Raw genomic sequence first — 25,398 nt, 5'->3', positions numbered from 1 at the left:
TATAATGAATAGAAATGTTTTAACACAGCAGGCTTAATTAAGGTAGAGAGTTAGGCTGTTGTTTTATGTAACACTGTATATACAAATAGATGATAATCTCGACCTCCTCCTGTTGTACAAAAGTGAAGCCAAAATAACTTGCGCAGTGAGCACTGACATCTTGAGCTGGAGACGAATTTTGACGGAGAGTCTGCCCACTAGAAACTGGGACTACTGACATCCCGCCCCATCCGTTTACCAAAACCTGTTACCTTTACCATCAACACGACAAAGTTCCTCACCCTCAGTTCAAACCACTGCGGAACAGTGTGTTGGTTTGAAGCAGACATTCACGGCTGTAAGTTTTATGACTTTTGGTGTTAGTGTACATTCTGTTCCTTCTCTACTTTGCTAATCCGGTGTACACATCACCGCAGGAGCTGCATTTGTCAGTAGATATGTCAATCATGGCTTTAGACTCCTTACAATAGCATCAGACAGTAAATTAAAACCAAGCTTCTCAGAAATATGAACACTTCAGCATTAAATTAACTATAATTACAGAAACCATGTCTGAGGAAAAACATTTGATTTGTGTTTAGATTTCATAGTTTGACCCATGCCCCATCGGTTATTATGGAGGAGTTGAGCTTAACTTTATGTACTGTACTGCAACCAGTGAGTAGGAGGAGCTTCAAAAGAGTTGACCTCATTTTTTGGGAGTTCTTTTGTCATCCTTCTTTTGGTATGAAAGTAAAATTATATGCTAAAAACTTTACTCTGTTTTTCAAACACTAATATGTGTCTAGTTTTTCTTCAAACGACCCAATTATGAGAAAAGTCCATCCTCTCCGTCTTTTTTCTGCTCCACTTTTCAGAAAATGTGAGATTTTCCCTTCATGACATCACAAAGGGCAGTAACCCCTCCCTCACGTGGCTGAAACTCCCACAGCTAGGTGTTTGTTCTGCCTTCTCACCATAATCAATTGGGCATAGTGCAAGAAAGCCCGAGCCACTCAAGCAGAGGGGCGTGGTCGAAAACATCTAATTTGCATTTAAAGCTACAGACACAGAAACAGCCTGTTTTGGTCCAGGGCTGAAATAGAGGGGTTACTAGACATGCAAAAATAGAGGACCAGAGTGGATTTTTGGTTAGAAACTTCTCTGACAGAGAGGTGAAAAGGAGTATAATATGTGACCTTTAGCTTTTTAATTAAATGTGTATTGTGCTGACACTGTATTAGCTCTCTGGCTGGGTCAACAGTGTGAGTTGTGATGTCTCCTAATGGAGAAAATATTTAATCTGAGCACACATCCAATTTTTCCCGTAGTTATAGTTAATGGTTTATGTTACAAAATATCCTAAGAACAATATTATTGTTTTTCATTTGTGTGTGCCGTGCCCATGCTTGCAGACAAGGTGTAGTTTAGGTGGATGTGTTATTTGTGCATACACTGGTAGTGCACTGTTTGTGAAACATAGCTGTCATAGGAGGCCGAGTAATGCACTCTTTCTGACCTTCTAACCCTGAAAACATCCCCTCAGACAAACCAGAAGTGTTTGTGTTTTTTGTGCTTGAAGGAGAAATGGAGCCAGTCTCCATGACCCTCCACTCCTTGTGGATCACGCTTCCGTACACACAAACACACACTCAAGATGTCAGGCCAGTTTCACACACCAGTGAACACGGTGTTGCTACACCTTCTCTCCCATCGCGTCACACCTTCTGGTGAGCTCTGCCCCTTTTTTTTATCATCCCTTCTCTTCTGTTTATTCAGTCTTCCATCACTTCTCTCGCACCTCTTCACCCCTGCTGCCGCTCCCTCCGTTTCCCTTTCCATCATCCTAAACCTCCTTTCCCTTTTTTTTTTTTTTTTTTTGTGGACCGATGTACCCAATGTCAGTCAATCTTGGAGGATGTTCAGGGTAAACAATCCTGATGTAATTCCATCGAAGATTTTTAGAAACGGTAAAGATGTTGCTGGAACTCTTCCTGCTACTTTCATTATGTATCTGTGAGCAAGTATTTGATTGTACACATTGCCAATCATTCACAACAACAATAAAGAACAACACAACAAACCACATCATAACTTTTTTTTTGCTTATACATGTCAACACTATGACCAATCTGAAACCCCAAATGTTTGTTGGAAAAGCACTAGCTTAATTTTGCATTAAACAAGCTGTATTCCAACACCCTCATTTATCTGTGGTCTAAATGAGAAAGGAATGATTTTACACGGAAATGCAGCTCGTTTTCAAACTTCCAGGAGACTACTCTGTTTAAACTACGATAATTTATGGGGAGAAAATTTGAAGAAAGAAGCACCACAGTCATTTCTGTACATTTAACGTGATGTGGCAGGGAACTTGTTAGCAAACAGGTCCCTATGCATCCAGAGCACACAGCGGAACAATTCTGTTATGTGTCTCATAATCAGACTCTATCTATCTCTATTAAAGTTTTGTTTTAATTTGACGGGAAATATCAGGCTGTTAAGGTGCCAATTGTTCCACTAATAATCATCAGCTAGTTGGTAACTGTGTTTGCTCATTGTTTTGTGCAATTAGCGAAGGGGCTATTTTTAGAGCTTCATAACCAGACATTACTGCATGTTGCCAAAAGTTAAAGAAAAGTCTAAGCAATAACACAAAAATAACGATAAAAAGACCTCATAAAGCTCTTTAGAACTACAGATTTTGGTATAGCAAAAAATGGCAAATTAAAATGTGACTCAGTTTCTGCCGTTCACAACGAAAACTTGAACCCTTTTAGTCCTCGAACATCCAGCCCAGCTGCCCCGTCTGCCTCTGAAATGAGGGACAAATGAAGAGTTTGTCACGGACCACTGAACAGTACACCTGAGAGGTTTATCTCTCTCTATCTGTCCCCCCCCCACCACCACCACCCCAACACATATGCACATACACATACAGGGCTAGAGTCAGAGAAACACCCCTGAGATTCGATCCATCCTTGTTTTTGAATGACTGGGCAGGCGCGCTGGAGCTGTCTCAATTTTTCACTCATCACAGGATTCAGCTACACACAGTGACCCGGCTTCCCTTTGGGACCCGAGGTTGTTATAGCACTTGTATCTTCCAGGATAGCTACATTATAAGAAATGTCCCATATGATTTAAAACCGATTTGTTGACAAGAGTAGTGAGCGTTACATCTCTTCTATTGTCACCACTCGGTAAAGGTAATGTTATATTGTTCTTATGAACACAAATTGATTCTAGAATAATAAAATAAAATTGTAGGTAGCCTACACTAGGAAAATTAAATGGCTGATATCTTGAGAATTACACATTTTGCTTCTTAGAACTAGCTAGCAGCCCCTTAGCTTACATGGCTGTAAACAAGGGTGGCTGTAAGTGACCAAGAAATATTTTAGTAGGACCTCTGAGTCTTGATAGTCTACAATGAGAAGCGCAAGTCCCGCTGGCTGTGTTGATGTCGGAGCGTTTTTAGATCAGTCATTCCTTGTAAATCTACATGCAATGTGAAGCTACGAGCTAACTAAAGTGTGCCAACATTAGCACTAACATTAAACACAATTGCCAGTGGCCCCGACATGGCAGCCAACGACAATTTTCTCCACCACTTGCGCTTTACACCTTGGTGCGAGGGGAGGGGTGTTGGAGGTGTGTCACTGGAGGACATCGGAGGCTTCAGTGCGGCCGAACATTAGTTTGTTTTGGTTTCATGCTGGTGCTCAGCACCAACAAACTATACTTGTAAATCAGCTGGAAACCGTAAGTAAACACACAGAGGAAAGTCAAGTGGTGCTTATGCAAAATCACACACTTCTAGAGGACACAACAAATACAGAGAACCTCACACTATCTCTAGGTGAGACAATGAGCCAGCAAAAAGTGCTGCAACTCAAGAGGATAAATAAATTAACACACCTGGACCACATCAGGGCCAATCAGTCACACACACACCTGACACTGCACTGAGATGATTACCTCCCCACACTCAGTGAGTGACCAGTGCGACCTCCCTCACAGTATGTGATATGGACTCCACGTTTCTTCCCGAAAGTTAAAGTTTGTTTCAACTGTTAGAGCAGTAGAAAAAAAGGCTCACTCTTTAGGACAGCCTGCATTTAAATCTGCTGCTGTTGAAGAGAGATGCCATGGCAGTAATGGCTGCTTGTCAATTTACGGTTTTTCATTGGATTAGGCTTTAGCTGCTGCTAGCCGTAGCTTCATACTTCCTGTATGGAGGATGGTGCCTGATTTTAGGCCTTTCAGTGATTTTAGAAAAATAAGATGTTAAAGAAAAGAAGTGAAGCTACATAAGAAGTTGTAGTTACATCACTTGTAGTCCTTTGAATACAAAGGCACATTTTGATGTTGCTCAGGCACTGAAAGCAAAAGAAATCAATCTTTTTTGATCTGTATTTTTTCAGCCGCTTGACATCTAATCTTTTTTGAAGATTCATCTGTGCTTAGATCTAAATGACTGCGAGGCATTTACTGCTTGAACGAGTAAACAAGTGGCTGGATAATTAAACCCCTGATTTAAATATAATTAGCCATCAAGTTAGCAATGCTCATAGACTTGCATAGCTAATTTAGCCTTCCACTTTTATGCTAACAGCCAATTTAACATCAAATGCCAGGTTGTTTCCCCCCCCCATGTCTGCTCTTCTTCCAGATGTGCACGCTCCAGTCTCATAAGGATGAGCTGTGGCGGTGCATACATCCCTACATGACTCTTTCTGCATCTTAATCGCGCTGGTCTGTTTTACCTTGACAGCTAAAAACGGAGCCGGCAGAGACTGATCAAGGCGGTGAAAAAATAAATAAAAAGTCAGACGGCTCTAAAACGAAGAACAAGGGTGATGAAATAAGTGATGAAACACATGAGTTTAATCAGAATCTGTCGACGCTGGCACTCTGTGGGAAATCCTCACCTCATCAGCCTCCCCCACTGGACGACGGGCAACCTCCCAGAGTGCCTTGCTGCGTGGCCTTTTCAATAATGTAGAAGGGGAGACGAAATGAGAGAGGAAACGATTTCCTGGCACCGTAGGAGCCCCTTCTGTGACATTTACCTCGAGCAAAGGCCCTCAGCATATGTGTGTGTGTGTGTGTGTGTCATGGCCCCGTGCCACACTAATGATACCCCCCTCTGGCACACACACTTTGAGGCACAAAACTCTCCAGCTAGCTGTACCACATGTGTCCTTTGGATTCAACGCCCAAAGAAAGACGGGGAGGAAAGTGGGGAGATAATAGCGCAGAAGGATGTAAAGCGATTGAAAGGAAAATATGAGAGAAAAAAAACTCCCACTTAAATGTGGAGCTGCGCGACAAAAGACGGGCAAAAAGAGGTGAAAAGTGGCAGAGATCATCCTGTTTAATTCACCTGTTACCATTTCATACTTCATTAAGCATCCCCCCCACCCTCTATTTCCAGCACATGGTCTCCCTTGTCTCTGCAGGGAGTCCACAACCCCCCACCTGCACTCATGGCGTCTATCATTACCTCCCTGCTTCAGCTCAGGGCCTGCAGAATGTCACACAGCTGGAGCGAGAGGCTCTGAAGACGGATGGAAAAGTAAACCTCAGCTGAATGTCGTTAAAAAAAAAAAAAAAGACAACAGAGAACACTTGTGCTGCTCACGACACAGTTACAGGAGAGATTCACTGTAGCGCTTTTAGCCAACGTCGAAGAGTAGATGGAACATAGTCAGAGAAACTGTGCCATCATTTGTCGTTGAATCACATCACTTGATCTTCAGAAGACATTTTTCAAGGCATCTGTAGACCTCTCATCAAAGTTAGTTCAAATCTCGGAAGAAACAATTCAGAAAACTATTTTTGTGGGTTGCTTGTAGCCAAGTGGCTAGTCATGTGCGGAGGCTATAGTCCTTCAAGTGGGCAGCCCCAGTTCAAATCTGACCTACATGTCCTTTCTGGCATGTCATTCTCCACTCACTCTCTCTCACCCATTTGTTCTATCTTACTAATTACTAATGCTAGTAGCTAAAGATGCTATGCTAAAGATATTCTTTGGGCTTGATTTGATTGGACTAGCTTCAGGAAGACAGGAAATGCCAGGAGGAGGGAGTGGGGGACAGCAAAAGGCCGAGGTCAGACCCGAAACCCACGGTTGCTATGACGAGGACCACAGCCTCTGTACATGGGGCATGCGACATAACCGCTAGGCTATCGGTGCAATGATGCTAACTCACTGTTTAGCCAATTGGATTGAATGTTGTTGATTGCAGCTAACTATACAGCACATTAACACACATTTTTATCCATAACTTTCAGGTTTATTCTTGCTTTTAGTTTTTTTTATATACCTTTATTATCATGTGATATGATCTTAAACTTCAGGATAGCTAACAAATGCACATTGTGGTGACATGTTTTCTCAGCTACAGATGCATATAAGGAGTTTTTGTCCATAAAGATATACCTCAATAATAATCATAATAGACACACTGAATATGAAGCCCATAACTCCTATAGACATAAATGTACCCCATAATACAGAGAAACCAAGCCTTAGTTTTGCAATCAGTTTCCTTCAACACCCACTGTCAAGTCTTAAAAATGACGCGGTATCAGGGCGCTGAAAAGAGGTCACAGCTCAGTGTCAGCGTCTGTTTACACGGAGAGAAGAGACGGACGACTGGTCGCGTAAATCACCTGCCTGTCTGTGTAAATAAATGACAAACTAAAGTCAGCACGTGACCCCGCTGTCAGAAGTGGACGCCTCTGAAAATGTTGACATTAATTAAAAAAGTAACCTGAGGAAAAAAAACCTGTGTCTTTAAAGAGTGGCAGCACATGAAGACGACCCCCCCCCCCCCCCGAGAACATCAGGTATCAGATCAATTAGAGTGAATGTGTAAGAAACTTGTGCACAACTGAACATTTTTTGATAAAACAAACTTCTAGGATGAGGTAGGGCGTTGATTACAAATGGCTCATAAGAATGTATTTCCTATTTTCAAACCCTGATTGTCTTTTAGAGTTATAATGAAAATGATTACGGGACAATAAGTAGGAGAAAATGCATATTTCTGGCAGCACAAGTATTAAGTCTTAAGGCCTTAAAATATTTAAATTGACTTTGTCATGATGACTCTTGCGATGACTCGTTTAGGAGAGAGCGCTGGATCTCATAGTCCAATGCTGACCCCTTGTGGTTCAAACAAAACACTACCAGCATCTCATGAAGCAGGCACACAATGTCTGACTGATCAAAAAGCGGCTTCATTTCTACTTTTTAAGCTTCCTTGTCTGAGTAAACCCGGCCTGGAGGCTTCAGACTGTCTCAGCAGCAGCTCTCGGGCCAGGTCGGGCCTCCCGCTCTTGGCTAAGCAGTGAGCCAGCTGAGAGGCCTTGGGTTTTCGCGTGGCAGCGGGAAGTCCTCGCCTCCACATGGCGAGGATGTGGTAGGCCTGGCTGGACAGACCGCCCCCGGCCCGGAGCTTGACCAGCTGGGCCGCGCTACGGCGGAGACGCAGGGAGAGCACCAGGAGGGAGACTTCCTCCTCTGAGAGCTCCTCGGACAGCCAGAGAAGAAGAGAGTCTGACAGAGAGTCTGCTGGGGACAAAATGAAAAGAGGAAATGATTAGGCAAACAGGCATTTTAATTTGCAATTGGTGGGATTTGGGCCGAGTCTCAACCAGCCTGTGAGCTGTGACTCGACACAGACGGAGCAAACTGTGAGCCTAAACCCTCAGGAAGATGTCCTAGAGGGATTTTTCAACAGAGTCCATTTTGGTTTTGCCGAGACCAGCAGGTGAACCAGTGTCAATGGGATAGTAAGATCAATTGTTTCAAATGATTTGGGGATGATGATGATTTGGTTGAATTTATTTTCAGCTGAATTTGACATATTTATTTAGATCATAGCATAGTCGATAAAAGCAGCTTTGTAAAGAAAAAAAACATTGAATTAAAAGAACCTAAGTGTTAGCCACATAGAAGTAGGAGATGTTCAAGAAAGAAAGTACAGAGAATCAAATGTCTTATTGAGATGTCCTCATTTTTATACAGTAAGAAATGCAGAGGGATAAGTTGATCCTTTTCTGGGCTTTTTATGCCTTTGTTTGGGGGCAGAAGAGTGGACAGAGTTGGAAATCTGGGAGGGAGAGACAGAGAGAGAGAGAGAGAGAGAGTGGGGAATGGCATGCAGGAAAGGAGCCACAGGTCTGATTTGAACCTGGGCCGCCCACTTCGAGGACAACAGCCTCTGTACATGAGGTGCGCAAAAAAAAACGGCCACTGAGGCCCCTTGAACCTCTTTTCAAAACAGAGTTTTAAAATTAGTTTTTGAAATGTGAGTCTTTATCTTGAAACTAAAATAAATGAATCAGGTATTCACACTTGAGAAAGCTGAAAACGTTGATCATTTCAGACATTTTGAAATCAAATGTTTTTAGGTAGTTTTTTGTGGTAGAATAAAGCCTATATTCTGGAATGAAATAAACAGAACAAAAAGATCTTGTTGGAGAAACCATTCTTTTTTAAGGAAATCTAATCTGCAAAATATGCTAATTCACCAGTTCAGTTATTGAAGCTAAAATGGAAATCCTCCGACCAGGAGGCTTTGTCCCGGCAGCAGAGGCCGGGCTCTCGAGTAGACCGACCCACACCTTCAGCGAGGTGATCTAATACCACTACCCGACATCCCTGACGCCAAGCCACCAACCATCGGACTGTGTCGTCCCCACAACCACCTCTGTCCTCATTCATGCCCGGCAGGAGGAATACAAAGGAGAAATCCTTCCTGCATTTTATCCCATCTGCGCCTATCCAATGATTCTTAACAATGATTATGGTCTTCAACCTGCTCTTTTTTTATGAATTGGTGCTATACAAATAATGATTGATTGATTGACAGTACAAGTATCTCAAAACTGTACAAAAAAAACGTGGCCAAAGGGTAAATAATAGTGCGATGATAATTTGGCAGCTCTAAATGATATCACTGAAATATCAGTGACACCCTTAAATGCCAAAGCAAGAAAAATAACACAATATTTAACGCTGGATTATTCGGGAGAGTCAAAAAAGACTGTTGTTTTGCATGGCCTTTGGGTACATTTCACTTGAAATAGGTATAATTATTAAGGAGAGTATATTACTCAGTGTTATCAAAAACACAGAAAATGTCACCCACCCGTCTCCTCGCACAGCCTCACCCTCGCCATGATTGGCCGATTGATGGTTCTAGCTTTCTGCGAAAAGAAAAAAAAAGAAGTTTTGAAAACTCCTTACAGTGTAGGGTAAGTTTCTAGAATCAAGAATGATATAGAAGTCTTTGTTAGTTCTTCTTCACCTTGGGTAAAGTCAGAGACAGCTTACAGACGGGATCTCCCAGGAGCTTTGTGTCCATCGGGACTAGTCTGTCTCCTCGCCACTCCAGCTGACCTCTGGTGACCTTGTAAACCACAGCCGTGCCTTTGTAGTGGGGGGAGCTGTAGTTCCCAAACGGGTCCACTTCAGATAGATGGAGCAAGAGGTGATTCTTCTGCTGACTGTGGAAGGTGAGTCGCTGCTCGTCTTTATCAGTACCTTTTGAAACAAAAATCCACTGATAGGTAAATTCTTGCTTTCTCCTGACTCTTCATATGTCTTACATGTCATATCTTAAACGTCACATTAATCCATAATCTGTCTTTCATTATACTTAAGGATTCAGCCGATACAGTGGTCAAGATACATGATTACACAGCAAAGAAGATAAGCTGCCGGCTGCCTGTACAATCATGTGATCTGTCTCACTTAGTGACACAGTCTGTGACTACAAGCAGCAGGAAGGGAACAAAGCGAGACTTCAACATTCTTACTTCCCCAAAAAGAGCAACAACCGGTGTGACCTATGATGCTGAAACTAACTTTAGGCTCATAGGTTATGTATTTACTGTGTCAACCTTTAAGCAGAAAAATATATGGGGAGAAGGATTGACCTCTCTAAAAAAGGAAGGAAAAGTTACTGTATACAGATGAAAAACATATTTAGTGACTCCGACATGTGACTCTTTCATCCTTCCATGAAGTGCATGTGTAGGTTTTTGTCAAGTCCAGAGAACCCACATTGTGAGAATACCCCCATCCGCCATCTTTGCATAGAATAGATTTTATCTTTAGCTATCACCAACTTGCCTATGTCAGAGCACTTGCACTCTTGAACCAAGGCTTTTAGGAAGTCACTTTAGTATGTACAGAAGACATGTTGGATAAAGTGACGACACACTGACAAAAATGTAACTATAAATTAGTGCTGTCAATCCATACCGTTCTGAAGAATTCTTGGATTAATCTCTGAATTTCAATAGTTAATTGCGATGAATGGCATTTGTAATCGCCTTTTTGAAATTATATTATTTTGCATTTCAAAAGTGCTTTTGTAATGCTATTATTTTGAAATGTTATACAGTCTAAAGACTATGTGTTATGCTTCCTGTTTGAATACAAACCTGCAGTCATTTTGAAATAAAATAAGGAACTTCTCGTTACTGATACAAAACGTAATGAAAACAGCTAAAGAGAAGTAAAGAGAAGAAAAGGTGATTTAAAACATTTTTAATTTGGGACCTTGATTTTTAGTGATTAACGCGTTAATGCTGACAGCTCTACTCTACATATTAGTATAAATTATAAATATACTGTAGGAGGTCCTTAACATAAAAAGTAATCATGAAGTATTTATATGTGTAGCCTACATTGGTTGACATCTCACGTGTGGATAATTTACATGGAGTTTAGCAAATGTTCGTTGCCATTGTTTGTTGTTAATATGCATTGTTTGTGTTCAGCCCCTCATTTCTCAACTGACCGAAAGCAGACTGGTAGCTAGAGTAGCATAATGAAAGCTAGCATGCTAATGTTTCATAATTAGCACTTAATTAGAATAACAAGTAACCAAGTTTCTAGAGCAGGACTAACAAGTAAACTGGAAGACTTTAGAACTTCTAAAGTTTAGCAGTAAGCCATTGGTGTGTGTTAATAGTAATTAGCTTTGAACTGCAAAAGTAAGCTAGCTGTACTTCCAAAGACTGCCAGCTAACAGAATTAGCAGGTATTAAGTCATAAATCTATTGGCCAGAAATATTTCAGGGACGTTTTTTGGGGGTTTCATCTTCTGGAAATGTTCAGTGTTGCTATAAAATTTTATGGGCACCCAACAAATATAAAATCACAAGGATATAGGCTATAATAGAGCTTTTAATCCAAGAGACCTAAACAGGGAGCAAGAATAAATTGAAATTGTCAATCAGGAGAAAAGATTAAGTTGATTTTTCATTGTGTGCGAGTTTCAATAATTTTTATATTTTAGTTACATATTTTCAGCCTCACCTTTGGAGGTGATATTACCACTGAAGCGGAGCAGTAGCTGGTCTCCCTCACACATGGACATCTCCGAGGAGGTCTCCAGCAGGCCGCTGTAGCCCTGGACTTTGAGTTTGGATAGCTCCCAGCTGAGGTCTCGGCTGGGCAGAGCGGCCACCAGGACTGCGTGAGGCTCGTCTGGTCTGCGCTGGAGGATGACCGTGACCGCGTGGCAGGAAACAGACTCCTCCAGCTCCTCTGCTAAGGAAACGAGGTGGCAAGGCTGCAGCGGAGAGAGGAGGCGAACCACCAGCAGTCTGATGGGCGAGGAAAAAGCGGCTGAATTAAGACATAGAGCTCAGCAGAGAGATAAGATTAATGGAGAAGAGACGAGTCTGTTATCATGAGCTTGAATACAGACGTAATATACTTAAAGACACAATGAAGACTTCATATTACCTACTGTACTTTTATAACTCCCTGGGGAGGCTTCTTAAGATCAGAAATAATTATTGTCCTCAGAGAGAAAGAATAAGAAACTGTTCTTATTAAAGGAACAGTTCACAATTTACAAGTGGATTAAAATTCATACTTAATTTGACTTAAAACTAGAAAGGAAATCTTTATTTTTCCAGTGGTTAGGACGTCTTAAGAGAACTCTTTTAACCATATCACATGGAATTCAAAGCATGTCAGCCCCCCCTTTATCCATCCACACGTCATTTCTTAAACCCCTTATGTAAAGACAAGCCTACTATAAGTTGGGTCACTTAGTAGTAGGGTTACACGTTTCTTTTCTTATCATGCTGCTCCCGTGGACTGAACATTTCCAAGAGAAAGGAATAAGCCTCAGGAGTGAAAAACTATAGCTGCGAGAGTGGTGAGTTTTTTTCAATCATCCTCACTGTTTATTTGACTCTTGGTTAAAAAAAATGGCAAGAATCCAAACTTTCTGCATGCAAGTTTTTAAGCTGATGGTTTTCTTACTCTGGAATCAGTACTGTATGAGTTTGGGCGTTTGTGTGTTGCTGCTGTTCTTTACCCTTGAAAAAGAGACCTCTGTTCCTAATGGGACCAACCTGGATAAATTAAGGTTCAATAAAAAAAGGCAGGTCACACAAGCAGGTCAAGAACATGATGTGTTGATAAGGTTTTATGCTTTTTTTTTTCTTTATAATTTTGCTTTATGTTATCGAGGTTAAAAATAGTTGCAAACCTAGACAGATATAAATACAACATTTCTGATGTTGTATTTATTTATTTCTAGATTTGCTAGCTCTTGGTTCTCATTTGGCGACCTGTTCGTCTGTTGAATTGTTGTTACTGCCGAGATGCCCCTGAGCAAGGCACTGGATCCCCCTCCTCCCCCCCACCAACCAGCTCAGAAGTGCTCACTGTGGGCAGCCCCCTCACTCTGACATCTCTCCCATAGGTTCCTGTTTGTGCATGTGTGTTCTTTACTTTAAAGCATAATCCATGGACAGTACAAACACTACTTTATCTAGTTCCAACACCAATGAAAATATGACAAAATTGCAAGAAAAGTACCATCCAATGGTTTCTACAACATTTAAAAAAAAAAAAATGTTGTAGAAACATCTCAAACATTTCTTTCCCACATCAACTTGTTTTCTTTTTCTCCGTCTCCAGAGACTCTTCTTATGCATCAAACTCTCTCATGTTGAAGTTTCCACCAGAGCTCACTGTCCACAAGTAAGAGCCATTATTTTCAAATGACTTCAAAATGAATATTTGTCTTGTAATAGTCCTACAACATTACTTCTTACACAAAACAGCGATCAGAGTTAGAGCACTAGTACATTGCTTTGTCACGCATTACCCCCAACACTGCTTAATAAGGAACAGTTCACTCAAAATACATAACTATGTAGATATCTTAGCCGTCTTTAGTCTGTTGGACACTTACAAAATCTGCTCCTCTTCTGGGGCTAATGTGAATTTCACAACAATCCCTATACTCCCTTTAGTCAAGCAGCAGAAGTTGAGTGTTAATGTGAAAAAATGTTGTGTAGTCTTACTAGTCACAGGTTTATAACAGAGGCCGTAAACCTCAGCTGGAGCGACCCCTTAAAAATTGGAGGAACAAATGTAGAGTATACCCACTTCTTCATGCATCCCTACACCACTGCATACACCCCTCTCTCTCTCTCTCTCTCTCTCTGTATGTGGCCAGGGACAATGTGCTGTACTTCCTGTATGTTGTTGGAGGACTCCTGATGACGGCCACTGCAGGAAGTCAGTGTGTTGATGTTGTTGTGAGGACGGCCCAGAACCCCGCTAACCTGCAGCGCCTGTCCAACACACTCATTGGGCTCATGGGCCTCCAATGCAAAATACATGTGAGACAACTGACACTGATTAAACTACAACACACACTGTTTTTCTCCCTTCAATTTTTTTTTTTTAACTGGACAATTGTAAGTGTAACTGCTGTAATTTTTAACTGCTGCATTTTCTCGTTCTTTTTCTCAGGCTAAGTCTGCATCACCACGGAAACAGAAAATACTTTATTTCTCTGACAGGTGTGTAAGGAAATTAAATTTTTCTCATTGCTATTACGTCTATTGACTTTCTGGCATCAAATGCTTTTTTTAATGATCTCAACATCTGTTCCAGTTTGAAGAATCTTTTTGACATGACAAACACACTGCAAGGACGTCTTCATTCAAAGGTTTTACGTCTGTTCCCGGAGGAACAAATGAGCCGGGAGTCGTCTCCTGCTAATTGTATCTCAGCTAAAAGGTACATCATCCTGCAGGTTTGGCTTCACGTGATTTTATCAATGACAGTTGTACATTTTTGTATTCTGTGGTCAGATGCAGGATCTATTTTATCCTGCTGTGCGGTGTGAGGAGACGGACCATTCTGATTTTGTGCATTGGCAGCAAGAGAAGCGAGCTGAAAACCTTCAAACCAGAGAATCAGTTACAGTGGCTGATTCAATTTAGCAGCGAGGCACAAGCACAAGGGGATGTGGTACGAGACTGTCGTGTTTTTCATCACAAAAAATGAGCTTAAGAATAGCCTACTGATAATGTTTTTTGTTCTTATTTTTCAGGTTTTTCTTTTATTGAGTGCACAAAGTGGACGTATTAGCTCCATATCTGACGCTGATGATGCTACCCATGAACGTTACCCTTCGAGTCTAAACCTGGGATTGTCTCTACTGTTTGTCTTCTTTCTTTGGATGTACTTACCTCATATCACAGTTTTTGCTTTGATCTGTTTTGCTTTAAAAAGAACCTCAAGAAGTTAAATCAGCTCTGCAGTCGTACAAATTGCTAAATATCTAGGTACATACGCAACTTGTCAGAAATGCAGCGAAGGATTCAAACATGTGTGGCCCTGTTTCTCTCTCTCCTCCCTCTGTGCACCTGAGTGCAATCTGCGCTTAAAGGAGGAGGAGGAGGGAGATTTAGAGGAGCAAGTAGAGTAGAAAATACTTTGGTACACACACTCTCTAGGCATGTCTTGAGGAGCTTTGTTTCTCCATCTTACTTTGTTCTATTTCCCCCCAAACCCAGGTATTTATTTCTTTACCTCTGCATGTTTAGATTAGCCGGTCTTCTGTAGGTTTAGCTGGAGGTGCCGATAGCGACGGACCATTGCAAGGTCGGCTCAGCACCTTCCCATCTTTTGTTCTTTTCACAGGTGGTGTCCACGTTGTTTCCTTTGGTTTATTCTTCATCTTGTGATTTTTGTTGGGGTGGAATGTATTTTAAATAAAGCTCTTGGTCTATAGTCTCCATGTTTTGAGCCTTGGTTTAATTATTCTGGTTAACACTGTCACATTGGAAAGCAAATGTTAACTATTGGATTGTTTTTTAAAGAAAATCCGGGCTTTCATATCAAATCATATTTGGAGCCAAGCCTTTTTTTGCAGACGACAAATGGTCTCGAGCACTGCAGCAAGGCTCCTGACCTATCAGATAACTGTATTAGTTTAATCTCCCCTCCATGCAGTGGCTCCTTTTTAAATCAACCATTCCTGTGTTTATCTGCAGGGCACTATAAAGTCTATTTCTGACCTCTTCACATGAAAATAAATATGTGATTAAATCCTGATGTACTCAAGCTCAAATTCAATTTTTTGGTTTTACTATGTATTGGTCTGTGTTTGAATAGAATGAACCTTTTTATGTTTTTTTATTGTACAAAAAACTCCCAACTTCCAAATAAGAAGATGTTGCGTGTCAAACCTGTCAAAGTTCTCCGTCAGCTCAAAGGACACCAGTCCGTTTTGCTGGTTCCTCGCTGTGACCTCATCAAGGACGCTCCACTGTTTGTCTCTTGAACCCAGAACAACCAGCAGCTCATTGGACATCTCCTTGGACTTCACAGAGGCACCCAGGATTCTGACAAAAAAGCGTAAAAAGCAAAATAGCATTATTATAAGACTTAGAAATTAGCCGCTATGCTAGCCACGTTGGCATGTTATGCTTATCTTTTGCTTATTATTACAAGACTTAGAAATTAGCCGATATGCTAGCCATGTTAGCATGTTATGCTAATCTTTTGCTTATTATCACCACACAAAAGTACAGACAAGGCTGATGAAACTTCTTTAGTTTTGTAGATATTTGGTGATAAACCAAAGAACTAGACCAACGATGGAGTTGTTCATTCTGAGAACAAGAACATGTGACCCCTAAAAAAAAGTCAATCCATCCAAAAGTTGTTAAGTAGTTTCACTCAAAACTACAATTGTCAACCTCACAAATGTTATATTATTATGTAGGGTTGAACTGATGGACCAAAACAGCCATCCTTTTAGCTACGTTGCTAGCGGTGCTAAATGAAACCCTTTCTTGTCATAGATGGTTTGCACGGGCACAATGTATGTTTGACAGTAATTTCACCTGGGAGCTGTAATCCAAATGTCAAGGCATTTACTCTTCATACCACATCTTTTATCTGTGTAATACAGTATAGTTCAAATTTTAGTTATTACTCACATCTTTCTGTGGGAAGCAGGCTGTTCCCACATTGGAGAAGCACTAACAGGCCAGATTTGTTGGTCTTGCTCCTCCAGTTGTCCCCTTCCTTTCCTCTTCTTTTCCAGGTTAGGAGGACAGGGAAGGGTCAAAGTGAGGGGTCTTCTCAGGGGCTGCGAGGATGGGTGGGTGAGGTAGAGTATTGGACTTGTAGACACCACTGAGTGATAGACATCACTTCTGGACTTAATAGCAGCCAGCAGTACTGCGTCTATGGGCTGGATCTGAGGCAGAAAGAAAACAGAGATTTCTGCTAAATCTAGGCACAAGTTTGGACAGAGATTTGATATGAAAGTTGTTTTTTTCCACTCTTGTGTTTTGATCAGGACAAGCTGCTTACCCAAAGAGACATTTGGAAAGAGGAAACTGTGGGTTTTTGATGCTAGATCAAGCCACAGACTGCTGTAGTTGAGGTTACTTTACAGATGATATGACTCAGAAGTAATTTTCAGGTTTTGGGTACAGCTGTTAAAGCCTACAGCAAACATCTTTAGACACTGATGTCCTTGATTTACAAGCATCAATCTGTTCCTTCTTCTCTTCCTTGTTTTTTGTGTTTCCCTTTCCTAACACCTCTTTTTCCCTTTTGGAACAATTTCAATATTCCAGCAGTGACAAGTTTTCCAACTTACATCAATGTTTTTAACCACTTTTAAATCTCAAACAGCCCTTAACAAACTATTTTTCAGTTCAGTTTGTGAACACGCTTGTATTAAAGCCAAAGTGGAAGACAGATGGTGGGGATAAAAGCATCATGTCCATACCATGGTTTGTGCCATTACTGGAGCAGTGAAGGATCCTGGGAGGTAGTTCAGACAGATTCGGGGGTCCATGGTAAGTTTGAGTGACAAACCCTTTTTGAGAATGGTATAATTCTCTCTCTTGAGACAGGAAACTACTGCAAACAGGCCCAGGGAGTAAACTTTCACCTCTGCAAACGAACCCTGACAAAGACAAAAAACACAACATAAATGAAATCATCTATTTTGGAAAAAGTGTTGAATCATACAGCATATATTTTAAAAAAATAGTGTAAGTAAAGCAGTGTTAGAGTTTTTCCCTGATAGATGACATTAAAGAGCTGTACTTGCTTTTGAGTCTGTTGAAAGCAAGCCTTTTTTTTAACAGACATTAAGCAAATAGTCTCAGAGAAGATGCTCTGCTTGGTTTAGATATATTTTCAGAAAGAGATTAATCTTAGTTGACGATAACAAATTCAATGTCTCAAAGGTGCACCACATGGTTCTATACTAGGTCTTATATAATTTTCTAAATTTATAAACAACAACAAAGTTTTTTTTTTAATGCTGATGATATGAAGATATATGATATATAATGTTATGATTTTATCATCCATCTATTATCTATACCACTTTTTCCTGTTTGGGTTTTTTCGGGGGGCTGTCATTGGGCAAGAAGTGGGGTTACACCATGGACTGTTCGCCAGTCAATCACAGGGCTGACATATAGAGACAGACAACCAGCCAACCTCACATTCTCACCTATGGGTGATTTAGAGTCCCCAATTAACCAATGAAACATGTGTTTGGACTGTGGATGGAAGCCGGAGTACCCGGAGAGAACGCATGCATTCAGAGGGAGATCATGTAAACTCCACATAGAAAGGCCAGGAACTTATTTTCTAAATATACAGTTATTGTTATTGAATTCGAAATGGTCTCTTCTATTGAACTTTTTGAACTAAAGCCTTTTAACCTAAAGCTGTTTAACCACTAGGGTTTGTTATTTGCAGTGCTAACCTCACTAAAAAAAAACCTTGCTTTCTGTTTGCGGAGAAAAAAAACCTGTTTCATTTAAAGATTTATTTCCAGGCCTTTTTGTCTTTAAAGGACCAGCGAGAGATCAGGGAATACAGGAAAGGAGCCGAGGGTCGAGCTTGTGCCCCCAATTTGGAGAACAATAACCTTTGGGATGTGTGGGTCGTAGGAACTAACCGCTAGGCCAGCCGGCAACCTTTTAAATTGTATTAATGTGTTTCATTTAATTCTGTAAATGTATGCATCAGACCCTGTATCTTTTTCTGTGAAATGCCCTTTTCATTCACTAGATATGAGTCACAACAAGAGTTAGACAACCCTGAGGTTGCCCTGATTGATGTGGCGTTTCTAATCCTGTGTTACTATGTGGCCTGCAGATTGAGCGGAGAAAGGGGTCGTTGGGCCAATCAAGCACACCTGGCTCATTGGCTCCCATGCAGCTAAGGAAGCTCACTCGCTCTCATTTACAAAATGTGACTGCTTACCAGCTCTCTACCCGACCCTGTTTTTTGTTCTGAACAAATTTTGATATATAGAAGGTTAAAATAACTACATGAACAAACAGGGCAATGAAATATAAGGTAGGCAAAATAAAACTGTACCCTCTGCCCTCCATATGTCCCCTCTGTTGTTACAGGAGTGACATAGCTTGCCCTCCTCTCCCGGTCGACCATCTTGACAGCTACGTCCCTGTAGCTGCCACGGTAGTGTGCACAGAAAGGTAAAACCAGAGTCACGGGGAAATTAAAGTTAGCTCCATTCTGAACCGTGACCCACATCACTCTGCTGACCAGCTCCTCCGAGCCGGTCACCATCAGGCAGCTCAGGGCGTCTGCCACCTCACATGTCAGGAGATCAGCCACACCCATGGGTGCTTTGATGAAGCATGCATCTGGGACATCTGAATTGCTGTCCACTTGTTGACCGGCGAGCCTGAAAATCATTGAAAATGGATGGATTTGAAAAACAGATACAAGGCACATTAGGAGCAGATGAGAAAACAACTGAAGAGAACAACCTACCCAACTGTGATCCATGTGTTTGTTTCATATTTGCTCTCGTCTTTTACTGGATTCAAGGTCTTTTCTGTCTCATCCTGGCAATCTAGAGGGACGCAGTCCTCATTTCCACTCCCCAGACTTTTGACAGCTAGTTCTCCCACTGTCCCCTCCACTACGATGCAGTCCAAACTGCTGACCCTGACGTCTGAATTTTGCACAGCTTCTGGGGACGGCATTGTTTTTCTTTGATCATCTTCAGCCTCCATGTCTTGTTTAATACCAGAGTCAAGTTCAAGGTCATCCTGGGAGGGGTTACTGTCATCTTCAGGTTGCTCCGATGATTCTGGATCTCTGGCCTCCTGAAGTGCTGCAACCTCATCATCACATAAGTTAAGGATTTCTTTGTCCAGCTTCATTATGATTGTGTTCAGGTTGTCCATAATGTTCTTTATATCCTCCTCAACACTCAGAAAAGTATCAGTCAAGGGGTCCGAGCAGAGTGTAACATCACGCTCTGTAAACAGAATACATGTATAACTTAGATTAAGACTTGAAAATTGAACATTTACTCACCACACTAAGTAATGTATAGGTCTTTAAATACATGTCATATGGTGTTTTCACACCAAAACTCTGGAAAATTTCTTCTTTCTTTTTTTGGGGTCAGCTGCCCCTGTGAATGTAAGCTGCTAAATTATTCACCCAGACTTGACCCGGACAGTTTCCTGTCAGCCCAATGGTGACATTTCTGGTGAAGTCTGCATGAGCAGATTAATGAACACAGGGTGGAATAGTGCTACAATGTGAGACAAGATAAAACTAGTAAAGAATGTTTTTTTACTCATTATCTGTATTTTAAAATATCATGTTCAGCTGTCTTTATTTGCTGATAACTTGAAAAAAAAAAAAAAAAAAAAAGGCCAAAGAAAGACCTGGATCAATAAGGTTACTTACCTGTTGTAGCTGGATGAAGCTCATCACTGCCCCCTGATGGAGGCTTGGTAAACATGTGCACACACTCTCTGAGAATGTCTCTCCATGCTGCCACTCTGTCTGAATGAAAAACACTCAGCGCCCTCAGCACTTCCACAACTTTCTTCCTACACTCTTTCTCCTCCCGCCCTTCTTCTGCCTTTTCTCCTCCTCCTTCTTCTTCATCCTCCACTTCTGGACCGTGCATCCCTCTCGGTACCCCTCCTCCTCCTCCTCTGTCTCTAGCTGCTTCTACTGTGCTTTTTATTCCACCCACTGCCTCATTACGGGGATCTCTGCAGCGTCTGACAGCTTCCAGCCCCTGAAAAGTTTCCGCCAACATGCTGAGGAGAGTTTCCTCCTTTCTCCTGCCACGGAGAGACTCAGCTTCATCCATCTGTGAATTTAGCTGCAGATTTGTATCCATGCCGAGCTGAAAAACAGAACAGAAAAGAGTTTAATTTGGACTGCTTTCTGTCCCTAACTTTGCTCCTTTAACCAAATTGAAATCAAATATTCTCCCAAAATACCCTTAATTCCCTTGTGTTCCTCCTTGTGTTTTTGAAGCTGAAGCCCCCTCGTCCGCTGTGTCCTTGGCATTGAAATTTGCTGTGTACAGCTTTCCCAGTTTGGGAGCCAATGCTGTATTTCTATGGCTGCCAGCAGTAAAACATGTTGCCAAGGCGAACCCTGGAGGCGTGGCGGGGAGGGACAAAAGAGGAGCCACAAAAACAAAAGATTCACAGGAAGACAGACGACCCACTATCACTCATTTTACTGCTTGAATGTCCGGACAGTAAAAAAAAAAAAAAAAAAATGCCAGCTCTTAAATTGGAAACAAGCTGTATGGTTAAAAAACATCCACTCTTATGCAAATGTACTGTTCAAACAGTGATGCAGGTTTAAAAATAAAAAGTTGAAATGCTGTACAATCATAAAACAGACTAAGACCAAATAAAGACAGCGAAATTAAATAGTGCTGTGGTTCCCAAACTTTACCATAACATGACCCCCATGTAGCATTGATCTCAGACCCCCTTCTTGCAACATTAAAGAAGGCTACCGTAAAACTTCTAATGAAGACCCATCTTAGGATGTCGTGATGTGCGTTTTCCTACAGTCTGTGTGGCACGAGCAGCGCGTCAGGTGATGATTTGATTGGCAGGTAGAGCCTGGCAGCAGAGCGGAGGGCGTGTCGTTTTCCTATGTGATAGCCATCTCAGTCATGCTGATGTGATTGGTTGCTCTTGAATCCCATACAATGTTCGGCTGAGGGGACATTGAAATGGCAAAATTATCAAACATGCGGCCTTTTCTGCAATTATTGATCGTATGTCGTACAGAGGGCAAAATGATGGTACAAATAGGATAGTTACCGTACATCTGGCAACACTGGCTGTGAGGTTGACAAAATTAAGTTGGCACATACCAACTCAAATCATGATAGGCCACTTACTGGATAGTTAATGCAAAGGTCTTTTGGAATGTGTCTGTTCTGTTGGTATCGTATCATCAACTTTCAACTAAGATTTATGTACATTTCTGTCTGCCATGTATCATTTTTTACTTCTGATTGAATCTATTTGGGGTCTCAGCTTTATAGACACAAGTGGGGGGGACTCCAAGGAAGCACTCATTGTAAGTTACATTTGTAAAGCTTTAAATACCATGTCTGAATTTGCAGTGGATTGGTCAAAGCAGGAAAATAATCGGTGTTACTTTTATTATCAACAATGACTTTCCTCTATTTTCAATCAGGAAAGACTTGAATCAAAGATGAATATATTTTACAGAGATGTGACATTGAATTATTGTGAGAGATTATTTGGTGCTTGATCACTACAGAGTGAGCATGTGTGAAGAAGATTATGTAATATAGTATGAGATTAAACATTACAACTGTAATGACCACAAAAACACCACAAGGGATTGGACTCACAGGACACAGCCTCTGAGTGAAGAAAACAGTCTTTACATAAAAAAGCAAAAACAATGTCAGAGGCAGACATGTCCAAAAAAGGAGCAGGCTGAGTGAAAAGACAGAAACAGCAGAGATCAAACATCTAAACATGAGAAACTGAAGGCTGGACCGCTTGACACTCGACGAACGGGATCAGAAGGAAGGGGAGACAGGACTAAACACTAAAGTGAGGGGAAGACAATGAGACGGAGACAATCAGGGCAGAGCAGACAATCAAACAGGCGGGACATGAGGACAGGAAGTGGAGGATCTGACACCAGAGGAGAGGTGAGTAACACAAAATAAAACAGGAAATAACAAATGGAACAACAAAAAATAAAAACATAACCTTAGAGGCAGTGCTGGACATGACAAAAACTAGCATGCACCTTATAGTCTTCCTAATGAACTTTCCCTAGAGCTGAATCTTAATGTTGCAGTAAACTATGGCAGTGTGACAATAAACAAGATCAATACCAGACCCAAAACTGAAGCAGCTTAATAGAATTCAGCCATTATTGTTTTTTTTTTTCATATTTATTTTCACCTTTCTTTTCACAAATGTGAAATATGAACATGTCCTCAGTGGGAGCTTATTTTGTCTCTGACATGTCAGCTGCTGCCTCCTAAAGCCGCAGTGCCGCAGCACCATCTTGTGGCAGAAAATGCACACTTCATGATATTCTGCACTTCTGTGCAGCTACGGCAAAAGAGATTTACAGCATTAAATAATTGTATGTATTCATAAAGAAAAAGCAAAGTAAAAGCTACAACCACATACACGACACAAAATACTAGTATTTGAAATATGTAGAGCAAACTGTGAGCTAAATTAACTTTTTTCTTGAATGTTTAATATGTTTCACTTTCACCAGTTTGACAAGAAAAAAAAAAAATAATAATAATAATATTTTGATTCAAGGTTTTTTGGGGAGTGTGTGTGTGTGTGTGTGTGTGTGTGTGTGTGTGTGTGTGTGTGTGTGGGGGGGGGGGGGGTGGGGGCTGGGGGGGGGCTATTTAAGATCTGTATTTAGAGACAGGACCAAGAGGCAACCTCCAGTCTTGAAAAATGAAGCCAATGCGGAAGTGCAAAATCCTGCAGTTCATCGAGTGACCGCTTAAGCTGGATCCAAGAGCCCCGGAAGTCACATACACACCACAGCCAGAAAAGCTTTTTTTACAGCATAAATAAGCATGTTTACAGCCTGGTACAAAAAACGAAATAGGTCTAATGAGTTATTGTCTTCATGGGCACATGGGGGATGAATTTTTTTTAAACGGCTCCATTTTAATACGTGTTATCCATAGTTTGGCGCATGATTGACAGGTGGGCGCTGTGTAACTGCTTGTCAAAATGCTTAAAACCCGCCTCAGCTCCAGCTCGTTAGGTTGTCTGAAAGCTACTCTGAGACAGGAGCATGCCGATGAGCGACTCAAGCTTCATCCACAAATATCCACAGTCTATGGACAGGACAATGGATAGCATCAGATTAGGAGAGTGTGGAATGACAAAGCGAGAAATGAGCCACAGGATGGATTTGAACCTGGGCTGCCCGTTTTGAAGACGACCGGCGCTGTACATGGGGCGCACGCTCTAATTTCTAGGCTACCGGCATCCCACATTGTGCCCTACTCACACAAAATGAAATGCATGAATGAAAGCGAAAGTCAAGTTCAAGTTCAAGTGTGTTACTTGTTAGATTGGGTTTGTAAGTATAGCTATTACTTTATCATCTATCATAAAAGATACACTTGCATATGAAAACAGTGTTTAATCTGTCGACTGCTTGTGCTGACACATATTATCTCACAGTTTCATTTCTGTTCAACCTAATGCAAAATCTGATGCGTGATTATAACACAGACATCCAACAATGCCATACAATATACTATCATCAACCAACGTATTCTCAAATAATACACAATACATTATATTGAGACAAAATGTGCCTTTTTTTTTCCCCTTAGGTCTCGCCTCATTAAATGTACCTGGCACTCTGCTGCATTCCTGTCTGTGTTTGAATGTGTAGCCTGGGGCCTTCAGGATCAAGCTGGGACATGCACGTTTTTCCCAGCAAAACATCACAAGTGCTTCCACTTTGCTGTCCTGTGGTGCTTTCACATTTCATTAGACATTTACTGAGAACTATTGTAGCTCAAATCATTTATATTGTCTATCGATATACCGAACGTTTCTGCTATATTGATTGGAGACAAAGTTATCCTTAATACTGTTATGGTACATTTGAAGGCGCGTTAGTGAAAGTAGGTTGAGGACCTTCCACTGAACTCCTGGCACTTCATTGAAGTGGGCGTGGTGTTACTCGCGGCGCGTGAACCGACAGGGGACGGAAACAACAGAGGAGCGTCAAACAGCGCGCTGTGTCAGGGCTCCCGACAAATAACACACAGACACACAGCGGCAAAATATGACAAACTTGACCCACCGACAGCGTGAGGATGCGCTGAGGATGCTTTGCTCTTGTCTTCAACCCGCAGGTAAGCCCTGAACGACACGCTGCACGCACGGCGGCGTGTTGAATACGTCATGTGAATTCTAATGTTGTGTTTATAGTATCTAAAGTGGACAGAGGTGGGCATGACAACTAACTAGCTGAAGTAGAATGAGCTTTTCTACGGGTCACATCCTGTTTTGAATTATTTACTGGTAAGTGAGGTACATGGATAAAAAGAGTAATGAGAAGTTGAAGTGAAACTACGTCAGTCACCTTAGTGTCTCTTTTTCAGTGATGTAATATCTTTTTCCAGTAAGTGTCAACACACAAATGAGCACCTGTCGCACGTGCCAACTTCACTGTTGCTGCTCGTGTGCTTTCAATGAAAACACACTCATGCCCTAAACGACAGTAATAGCTTTTATTAAAAAAAAAAGAATTCTCTAAGCGAAATATGTTTCACAAATGTCACTTAATTGTGAAGTTAAAATAAAAAAAATAGTTCAGAACATTAAAAGCATGCACAGGTGTTTCGTTTCAAACCAGGAAGGGGACACAAAGTTGGACTTTGTTCAAAGTATGTTGCTGAAGGATGTGTAGAAGCATGAGGTACTGCAGGCAAGGTGTGTTTGTTGATGTGCGTGCATGGGCGTGCATGCTGTGTGACTCACTTCTTTTAATATATAACCATACCTGAGCGGTGTGTTAGACAGGGAGGGGGTGCAGTGGGTGTAACACGCAGCACTTTTGTGATGGCAGCAATGCTTTCAGCTATAACCTAGTTTTGTTTTTATAGGGGGAACAATTGCATGCTCTAAGTGCTTTACTATTGTATGTCAGTGACTGGAATGAGCATGGATTTCCAAATGAGCCAGTAAAAGTAGCACAAAGAGGCACAAAACCACTTCAAAGATACA

General features: G+C 41.4%; 3 protein-coding genes across 3 annotated transcripts in view; 2 read left to right on the top strand and 1 right to left on the bottom strand.

Annotated features, from left to right (window-relative positions):
• Window positions 1-5,461: 5,461 nt before the first annotated feature.
• dthd1 (death domain containing 1) lies at window positions 5,462-20,447 on the bottom strand. Its single transcript, XM_061031810.1, has 10 exons — window positions 20,048-20,447; window positions 19,115-19,607; window positions 18,695-19,025; window positions 17,079-17,258; window positions 16,276-16,538; window positions 15,520-15,675; window positions 11,327-11,616; window positions 9,306-9,541; window positions 9,147-9,204; window positions 5,462-7,561 (listed from the first exon to the last, which is right to left on the bottom strand). Exons 1-10 carry the CDS (start codon window positions 20,406-20,408, stop codon window positions 7,218-7,220), a joined length of 2,712 nt encoding a protein of 903 aa, XP_060887793.1. The 5' UTR covers window positions 20,409-20,447; the 3' UTR covers window positions 5,462-7,217.
• LOC132958773 (uncharacterized) lies at window positions 12,393-14,876 on the top strand. The gene is made up of 6 exons (XM_061031811.1): window positions 12,393-13,012; window positions 13,494-13,659; window positions 13,793-13,842; window positions 13,937-14,062; window positions 14,137-14,296; window positions 14,379-14,876. Exons 1-6 carry the CDS (start codon window positions 12,978-12,980, stop codon window positions 14,574-14,576), a joined length of 735 nt encoding a protein of 244 aa, XP_060887794.1. The 5' UTR covers window positions 12,393-12,977; the 3' UTR covers window positions 14,577-14,876.
• Window positions 20,448-24,359: 3,912 nt separating the features above from the next.
• The window catches only part of arap2 (ArfGAP with RhoGAP domain, ankyrin repeat and PH domain 2), a 142,365-nt gene continuing 141,326 nt past the window's right edge, over window positions 24,360-25,398 (top strand). Inside the window, exon 1 of the mRNA XM_061032084.1 lies at window positions 24,360-24,524. The gene's annotated coding sequence lies outside the window, so the exon portion shown is untranslated. The remainder of the gene's footprint in view (window positions 24,525-25,398) is intronic.

This window comes from Labrus mixtus, chromosome 23 (assembly GCF_963584025.1).
Source record: "Labrus mixtus chromosome 23, fLabMix1.1, whole genome shotgun sequence".
In the NCBI taxonomy this organism is placed as follows: Eukaryota; Metazoa; Chordata; class Actinopteri; order Labriformes; family Labridae; genus Labrus; species Labrus mixtus.
Note: the sequence above shows the minus strand (reverse complement) of the source record. Positions and strands in the feature narration are given on the sequence as shown.